The following is a 9,472-nucleotide window of genomic DNA, read 5'->3' on the forward strand; positions in this document are numbered from 1 at the left end:
ATAATAATAATATAACTTTTCAAACGGCAAACCATATTCGTTACGTCAACTTCAACATGATAAACGTCTAATCTATAAGTGTCAACGAAATGTTTTGAAAGTGTAAAAGCGTAATCCTAAATTTGTAGTCCTTGAATATTGAAATGGTTAATTTTGTATTATACTAACAGGAACTTGCGGCATATATATTACCATTATGATTTCGAAATATTATTTAGGAAGCTGCTCTTACCAAAGGCGATTTATATCAAGTACAACTAAAGTTATTCTGAAAGAAAATTTACCTTCAACTGCATACAAACCTGAAGTAGTAGAAAAAGATAAATATAACAAATGGGCAAAAGAAAAGTTATTTCAAGGGAAATTAAATGACGAAAAACCTGTATTTAGTATGGTACTACCGCCGCCTAACGTGACCGGAAAACTTCATTTAGGTTAGAAAAGCTAAGCTTTTAAGTACATACTTTTTTAATGTGAAACAAAATATGTTATCTGAGTTCACTAGTATAGCAACACATAAAGTTCTAAATAATATTGTTTACAATGATTTTTTGTTAATTTTTAAGTTCAGATCATATTTTCTTCGTATTTTCTGAATATGATATAATAAAAAAAAATAATGAATTTCTCAGTTTGTGTCTGCTTATTTTTCAGGACATGCACTATCTAGTACCATTCAAGATGTTATTGCTAGAAGGCAACGATCGTTGGGCTATAATGTAATGTGGTTGCCGGGAACTGATCATGCTGGTATCGCAACACAGGTTGGTTTTGCACTTCCAAACTATCTATTGTATATCTAATATATACCTAAACATATATTGTATGTGTAGTTTGTAATTGTTAATTACATAGCCCATACATTCAATAATAATACAAAATTTTAAGCATAGAAAAGTATTTTATTAAAATACAATTGAAAGATTCATAATTATACTACAATTAAATTTATTAAAATATATTTATCTTCAGGCCCAAGTCCAAAAAAAATGGATGATAATGATAAGCACAGTTAATTATATTGATATATCCAAATATTAAAATTTTAAGATTTTTGAAATATTAGTAAAACTTAACATATTGTGTAAACAAACCCTTATTTTACAGAGGGTAGTTGAAAAATATCTACAAAGTAATCAAAAAATAGATCGCCACACAATAGGACGTGAAAAATTCACACATGAAGTATGGAAATGGAAGGAAAAACATGGCAATGCTATCTGTGATCAGCTAAGGATGCTTGGCTACTCATTGGATTGGTCTCGTGAAGTGTTTACAATGGACGAAAATCTATCCCACGCCGTGACAACTGCATTTTTAAATCTATTTCAAAAAGGTTTAATTTATAGGAAAAAAGGTTTAGTCAATTGGTGTACGACTTTGAAATCAACAGTATCTGATATTGAAGTTGACAATGTTGCCGTTACTGAAGTGACAGACTTAAAGTTGCCAACATATGACAAGCCAGTGAAGTTTGGACAGATTTACAATTTCGCTTATAAAGTACATGACAGCGATCTGGAGCTTGTTGTGTCAACGACAATCCCTGAATCAATGTTAGGTGATTCTGCTGTAGCTGTGCATCCTGAAGATAATAGGTAACGATGATCTTACAGTTACAATTTTTCTTTCATTTGATGACATTTTTCATTATTTTCATTAGATGTCAGAGAGCAGGCGAGCAGATATTTATCTCGGTGTTAAACAACCCACGCATACAACAATGTCGCTTTCTGCGTGTGTATGTCTGCATGCTTAGATTAAAATTACGCAACAGATTTTGATGGGGTTTTTTTTGTGTTTGTTAGAGTTTGATAGAGTAATTCAAGAAAAATGTTAATATACTGTACTTTAAATATATTTGATAAAGTGTACAATAATTTTGATAAGAAATATCAATAATATGTATTTTAAGTTAATTTAATGTTTCAGGTACAAGCATCTTAAAGGTAAAAAATTAGTCCATCCATTTAGAGAAACTTTAATACCTGTAATTTTCGATGACTTTGTTGATATGAATTTTGGTACCGGAGCTGTAAAAATAACACCGGCGCATAGCAAACTAGATTACGACGTCGCTAAACGTCACAACTTACCTCTATTGCAAGTAATAAATGAAGACGGTGTAATGGAAAACTCTGGAAAATTCAATTCCATGAGGAAATATGATTGCCGCGAAGTTTTGATAAAAGAACTCAATGATTTAGGCCTCCTTAGAGCTATTAACCCCCATCAAATGACATTACCCATATGCAGTAGAACCGGAGATGTTATCGAATATCTTCCTAAAGAACAATGGTTTCTATCTTGCACGTTATTAAACGAAAGAGCTGCACAGGCTGTAGAAGACGGTCATTTGAAAATTGATCCAGAAAAGTACAAGGCCCAATGGGAACATTGGACAGGAGACTGCAGAGATTGGTGTATATCAAGACAATTGTGGTGGGGACACCAAATACCCGCGTACAAATGTAGCGTTGGCAAAGAATTTGTATGGATAGCCGCGACAAACGAAACGACAGCTAAAGTTGAAGCCTCTAAGTTTTTGAGAACTTTACCTGACGATATTACAGTCAAAAGAGACTCAGATGTGCTAGATACATGGTTTTCCTCGGGCATTTATCCCTTTGCCGCGTTGGGTTGGCCAGAACACGAAAAGAGCCAGGATTACAAAAAGTTCTACCCTCTAAACCTAATGGTTACTGGAAATGATATACTCGGCTTTTGGGTGCATAGAATGGTCATGTTAGGTTTGGAGTTGACTGATCAATTGCCTTTTAACAATGTTCTATTACACGGAGTGATCTGCGATAGCAAAGGGGCGAAAATGTCCAAGAGTAGAGGCAATGTTATAGACCCAATTGATGTTATTAATGGCATATCAATGGAGAAACTTAAAGATAAAGCTGTACAAATGCACAAAGATGGTGTTATTACGAAAGAAGAACTTAAAAGGGCAATATCATACCATAAATCTAACTTTTACAACACAAAAGGTATCCCCGAGTGTGGAGTTGATGCCCTACGCTTTACATTACTGTCCCAAGACGTGAAATCGAATTATATAACATTCGACATTCATCAATGTTTTGCGAACAAATTGTTTTGCAACAAAATCTGGCAAAGTATTAAATACATGCAGATATCATTCGCGAAACTCAAACAGATTGAGGAAGAGGTTACACGCGACGATTTAACATATTTTGATAAATGGATTCTCAGTAGATTATCTGAAATGGTCGAGAAAGTAAATAGTTCGATGGATACAAATGAGTTTCATATAGCAACCAAAGCGTTGAGGTCATTCATTTATAACGAATTTTGCGACGTTTATTTGGAAGCTACGAAACCTGGTTTCGACAACGGCAATCCTAAGATTGGATACGGGCATGCACATACGTTATCAGCAGTGTTGAATTGTTCTTTGCGATCCTTATCGCCATTTATGATTTATTTGACTCACGAAATTATCCCAAAAATACCCGCATTTGAAACTAATATAATTCACAATTATAACGACCTAGAAAAAGATTATTTCGACTTTCCACAAACAGAAGATTACAAATCGTGGAAAAATGAAGAGTTAGAGAAGCAAGTTGAAAAACTCCTAGATACCATTAGCACAGTTCGTGAGCTTCGGGGCTTTTACGGAATATCAAATAAAGAAAGACCAGGAATTGTAGTTAGGAGCGAAAATAATAAGTTAATTGAAGATATAACACACAATTTAAAGATAGTTTTGAATCTGACAAAATGCAGTGATGTAAAGTTTGACAAAGATATTGATAAGAAATACATTAGTTCTATATTAGACACTAAAACGGAGGTGTTCGTCGAAATACCGGGAAATGCGGATAGTTTAATTGAAGCGGCTAAAAGCAAGTTGGAAAAGCGGATAAAGAAGATGAAAGAAAACGTGGAAAAGTACGAAGAACAACTTTCAAGTTACCATTATATAACTTCTGTGCCCGAATGTGCGCAGCTTCGTGACTTTGAAAAACTTAAATCGCAAAAACAAGAACTGAAAAGGTTGGAAAGACTGATTTAGATTTAATGAATAAATTGTTAATTTAAAATAGGTATGTCTGTTGTGTTGTAGTGTATAAAAATATATAGAATATGAATAAATCATTTGTTAAATTGCATTCGTTTTATTTTGTACTAACCCGTGTCCACTCATAAGGTCGGTATGATATAGCATCCTGTGAATGCTAGTGTTGTTTACGATGAGGGGGGTTCCGAAGGCCTCCAAATTGTCAAAAGGAGAAAAATACAATGAACTTAACTAAAAAATTATCGGTATATTTTGTATTATGCTTATTTTCCTCCTAGCGCCAAATAATGGTATGCATATATCTAAATAAAAACTCGATTATTTATGTAAAAAAATGTATTGCAATCATCGAGTGTTTCACACTATTCTCACTTAAAATTTAGGGACAAATCAATTTATAACTAAATTACAGCCAAACAGTTACAACCAAGAAAATTCTCTCATATTTCACATAATTATTACAATAACAAAGAATTTCTTTAAGTTGTATTTCATACACATATTATTATTAACGTATTATATGAAAAATCAAACTTAAGTGGTTACATATTAAGGCAGTTTAAACTCCTACAAAAACTACCAAAAAAAAAAAAACAACCATTTCCTCGTTCTAAAATTCCGAAACAGCAGCGCCATCGTTATAATTCCACTCGTGTACCGGAAAATACATCTGCATCAGTGTTTCATAGATATCAACGTCGATCGGCATAAATGTGCAGAATATAACCCTATCCACCTCGTCATTTCCTTCTAGAAACTTCCTTGTTGTTCTCAGAGCGATATGAGCCGCTAAACGATTTGGGAACCCATAGATACCCGTAGATATGCAAGGAAAAGCAATGGACGTGATCCGATGCTGGTTTTGTAGGGAGAAACACTTTTCGTAACACGATTGGAGATTCGGTGCGGAGCCGTTTTGTGGTCCCACTGTGTGTATTACGTCTGTAAATAATAATTGTTCTGTATTGTATTATACTTAAACTATATATATCACATTGAAATGCTTTATACATAAGATTTTTTAAAGAATAAAAATATTGATTGCAAAACTGTAGCAACCTTAGCCTCTCGACTCGGCAATCAAATTTCTTCTACTCTTTCTGTTTCATGGGCCGCCATGGGGCATGGCATGGGACGCCATTTGTATTGCATTATTTATTTACATGTTTTATAACCAACTAGCTTTACACCCGCATAGTCTTAGGACACAATTATTTTTGACACAGCTGCAAGTTCTGAGGTAACTGACCCAAATAAAAATATAGTACAGTAGAATTGATTTTTTTTAAACAGGGTTATTCACAAAAGGTCCCATTTCCACAAAACTATATTTTTTCGTATATCATACAGACTGGTTAAGTAAGTATTAAGAGAGATAGACAGGCAGAGTTATTATCGCATTTATAAGCTTATAGTATGTATAGTTGAAGTATATTTCAATTTGAATGTAATTATTGTCTTTTAATTGCAGGAATTTTGAAAATTATAAGCAAATAATTAATAAAACTTAGATATTCTTACATCTAGCGGGTAAATCATATCCTCCCGTGATCTGAGCATCTCCTGTGTTACAGCCACCGATAGAATTGCACTCTTCCTGCAGAATAAAACTTAATAAACAACACATTCTCTATGAAATATTTTCTTTTATTATGAAATGTTGTATTATATTATGATGTATATTTTAAATTTTTAAAGACATTTTAGTGGATTGAGGATGATAAATAAATTCAGGCTCTATTTTTGTTTCAAATAAACAATTTTTATAAGCTTATTTGTTAACTAGGTATATAAATTAAAATGTAACACATTTATACACATAAGCAGCTGAGTAACTATTAATTATTTTTGATGAATTCTACTCACATTGATTAGAATAGTAGGAAAAAATTAAGATTATTACTGTAACAACCCTAATTTATAATATACTGTAAATACACAAGTACAATACACCCATAGATATAAATTTGGGTTTTTTGATAAAAAACGTTTCATTTTTTAAAGAATGATTCAGTAAAATGGATAAAATTACTGGTTACATATTGTATAATTTATAACTGTGAAAATAAATATTAATTTCATTATATACCTGAAGTAGAGGTCCTGCCGCTCTATGGATTGCTCCGTCAACACCACCTCCAGCTTTCAAGCGAGAATTTGCTGCATTTACAATTGCATCTATCTAAAAGTTGTTTGTGATTAAAATATTATTATAAATACTTACTAATAGAAATAAGATATTTTCCTAATTACATGAATAATTATATGTTTGTTATCATGCTTATTATTTATCCTTATTCGAAATAAAGTACCTCATAAATACCTCTAACTTTGTAATATCTCCTCTATATATAGAGACTTTTTCAGCCAATGCCTTATTCTTTTCAGGGTCTATTTTTATCTTTCGAAACTCGTTGAGGTCATCAATTGTATGTTTCTTGTTTTCCACGTCTTTATTTTTGATAACATAACTACACCAGGGATCAACTTGATGAACGGTAACGTAATCTTCGGATTTATAAAGTTTTCTCTTCTCTTCTATTGGTAAAGATAAGATTCTATTCTTTTCAACCATCCACTTCGACTGCGAAGTCATCTTGTGGATCAAAGAAGAAAAACAGCGTTTTTGCGAGGTAATAACTGTAATCCGGTTAAAGCTTTTAACAAATAATTCCATTTGTTGTAATAATAATAAAATTTCGTCGGAGTTCAGAATTGACATTGACTTTTCTGACATTGGCGTAAACAGGTAACAAAATCTTCAAAATATTTTAAATTGAAAATTAATACGCTTAAAGTATGAAAAAAATCACTGAACTTTTTTTTATAGTGAAATTATACATTTTAGAGTATCCGAAATATTTATGCTAAGTAATAATAGATGGTAAATATCTTACATCGAAATTGTTTGTAGTAACTCTGTACAACGCAGATGTAAATGATAGCAACATAATAAAAGCATATGTCTTGTTGAAATTGTCAAACAGATTTCCTCCACGTAACGCAGGCGTGCGTTTCATCGGTTTATTTCCCGATTTTGCTGATATAATATCAAGCACCGGCTGAAATGATTTTCTAAAAACAAATCCTTATTAAGTATTCTCTAAGAAAATTTATCGCATCAATCCAGTTTCGGCCAGGTAAGCTCAATAAAATTAAATTTTAATAGCGGTCTATTCATGACACCGGTGTTTTTCGTCCAAGTTTAATGCAAAGTGTTTATTTATACCTGTATTTTTTGCAGAATGAAGGCTGTGAAACTATTACTAATTGCTGTTTTGGCAATTAATAGTACTTTAGGGGTAGATAGGAACAATTTCAAAACATGTGAACAATCAGGATTTTGTAAAAGATTACGAGCATTAAAACCAGAGAAATCGCTATATTCTCTAAATATAGATAGTGTATTTGTGCATGGAAATGTTCTTTCCGCTGAAGTTGTTACCGTTGATACGGAAGGAGAGAAGAAGAATATCTTGGTATGTATCTTTTTTATAATTTTCTATTATTGTCAGTTCAATAGAACATTCCTTTGTGTTTATAAAACAAAGACAGGGCGGTTATTATTTTCAAGGACATATTATGGGAAAATTATAAGTTAATTATATATTATTATTTAATTCGTAAGAAGTTCTTGTATTACTAAATTCACTTTGATAATATAAACTTCATTATTTTGGTATATATGTATACTTTATTGTTCATAACTTCATAAATTATAATCAAAATATGTAATGCAAATAAATATGCATTCTAAGACTGACAATCAGTATGAAGTTGCTACTAAAAAAAAACACACATTTTTTTATGGTACATACTACTCTTATCAATTTAATCTTATCATAATGCCTTGAATCTAATTAATTAAAATAATTAAATCTCTTCTACTCAGGTTATTTTCATTTGTGAGTTTTATTATATACCTCTATAATATTAAGTTTTAAGTGTTGATGCTGATTATCTAAAAATGTAAATTGTTACCAAAAAAATATTAAAATACATTTAAATTATTTTTTAATATTTAATCGAATTTATTATCAATAACAAAGTATTAAATATTTTAATATAATACTTGCATTGAGTCAAGAGCAAGAAAATGCTAGGTGAATTTTTGTTATAGTGGCATTATGCCCTCAAGCTGTCAGCATTAGTCGATGGAACATTCAGAGTGGAAATTGACGAAGCTGACCCACTGTATCCCCGATACAGGACTCAACTGGCACTCGATGGAGAGCCGAAGGGTGATGAGTAAGTTAATTGAGTTTTTTTTAATGCAATGTAGCAGCAGGCAACCGAGTTAGTAGTACGTCTGCTGGTATTATCCTTATTTTATTTAAGAGCTGGTGCTTTCCTGTGGTCCCATGTAAATTTTGTCAAGTTCTGGCAATTAGAAGAAGGTTTAATTTGTTAAAAATGATTATTTATTGTTATAATTATGATTGAACTAATTTACTAAGAAATTATTCAGATAACTTGTTAAAAAGAATTGATTCAAGCAAAGTAAGGTCATATTACTAGTTAATAGTTACCATACAGGAAATTTATCAGATGCAAATAGAAATCTAGATAAGGAATTGAATGCAATAACTTGTTTAAAGTTTAGCTCAGTTGTACAGAACTATTTTTCCACTTGCGGCTTCACCCATGTAATCTAAAGTAAAGTTATACAGTTCTACCAGGTTTTAGCTACAAAGTTATCTTTCTAGCCAAAAAGTCGTATTTCCGAAATAAAATATCTTAGTTTGAAAACAAATAAAAATATTATTTTATTATAGCAAATTTCAACCAAATCGTCCCAGTAGTCCCTGCGATTCGCGTGTTCAAACAAACAAACTCTTCAGCTTTATATATTACAGAACAGTACAATATCATATTGATATTGAATTATTGTAGTTTGAATTCTATTTCCACATACCAAACAAATTCACAGTTAAGACATTTTACATTTACATTTACGCAACATCTAATACAATCCTACTTTACTCAACAAAAGCGCTATGAAAAATAGATTTTCACAAAATCCTCTCCTATCTTCAGCTTTGGTGCTAAACATACATGATTAAATAAACAAACGATAACAATATTAATGCAATAATGTCATACATTATAGACTAGCAATAGAGAATTTAGTACCTTGCTATGCGTAAGTCAAACCATTCGTTCCAGATTGAAACTTCTCTCCAACGAAGGGGGCAAGCTGACGCTGAAGAACTCGCAGGGTCACCAGGTGGTCATCACCGCGGAGCCGCTGAAGTTGGAGTTCCTCGATAGAAACGGCGAAACGGCCGTTGTGTTGAACGAGAACGCTCAGCTGTTCGTCGAACCGCTGCAGGTGAGGCGCTCTGGTGATGACGACGAGGGGAACCAAGTCGTGAGTGTTCGTTTGTCCAATTGTTTTGTGTGTGTTAACGTGGTTAC

The 9,472-nt window shown here is 32.2% G+C and overlaps 3 protein-coding genes across 3 annotated transcripts in view; 2 read left to right on the forward strand and 1 right to left on the reverse strand.

The window, feature by feature from the left end:
- Positions 1-77: 77 nt before the first annotated feature.
- On the forward strand, positions 78-4,095 carry LOC119836098 (valine--tRNA ligase, mitochondrial 1). The gene is made up of 4 exons (XM_038361341.1): positions 78-434; positions 655-764; positions 1,108-1,598; positions 1,933-4,095. Exons 1-4 carry the CDS (start codon positions 197-199, stop codon positions 4,046-4,048), a joined length of 2,955 nt encoding a protein of 984 aa, XP_038217269.1. The 5' UTR covers positions 78-196; the 3' UTR covers positions 4,049-4,095.
- A 280-nt stretch (positions 4,096-4,375) lies between these two features.
- LOC119836085 (macro domain-containing protein RSc0334-like) lies at positions 4,376-6,766 on the reverse strand. Its single transcript, XM_038361322.1, has 4 exons — positions 6,378-6,766; positions 6,144-6,236; positions 5,576-5,651; positions 4,376-4,996 (listed from the first exon to the last, which is right to left on the reverse strand). The coding sequence occupies exons 1-4, from the start codon at positions 6,729-6,731 to the stop codon at positions 4,665-4,667; spliced, it is 855 nt and encodes a 284-aa protein (XP_038217250.1). The 5' UTR covers positions 6,732-6,766; the 3' UTR covers positions 4,376-4,664.
- Positions 6,767-7,032: 266 nt separating this feature from the next.
- LOC119836112 (neutral alpha-glucosidase AB) overlaps positions 7,033-9,472 on the forward strand; it is a 21,415-nt gene continuing 18,975 nt past the window's right edge. Inside the window, exons 1-4 of the mRNA XM_038361364.1 lie at positions 7,033-7,194; positions 7,299-7,533; positions 8,175-8,302; positions 9,221-9,425. Coding sequence (XP_038217292.1) covers positions 7,300-7,533; positions 8,175-8,302; positions 9,221-9,425 — 567 coding nt within the window. The 5' untranslated portion in view covers positions 7,033-7,194; position 7,299. The remainder of the gene's footprint in view (positions 7,195-7,298; positions 7,534-8,174; positions 8,303-9,220; positions 9,426-9,472) is intronic.

The sequence above is a fragment of the Zerene cesonia genome, chromosome 22 (genome assembly GCF_012273895.1).
Source record: "Zerene cesonia ecotype Mississippi chromosome 22, Zerene_cesonia_1.1, whole genome shotgun sequence".
Lineage (NCBI taxonomy): Eukaryota > Metazoa > Arthropoda > Insecta > Lepidoptera > Pieridae > Zerene > Zerene cesonia.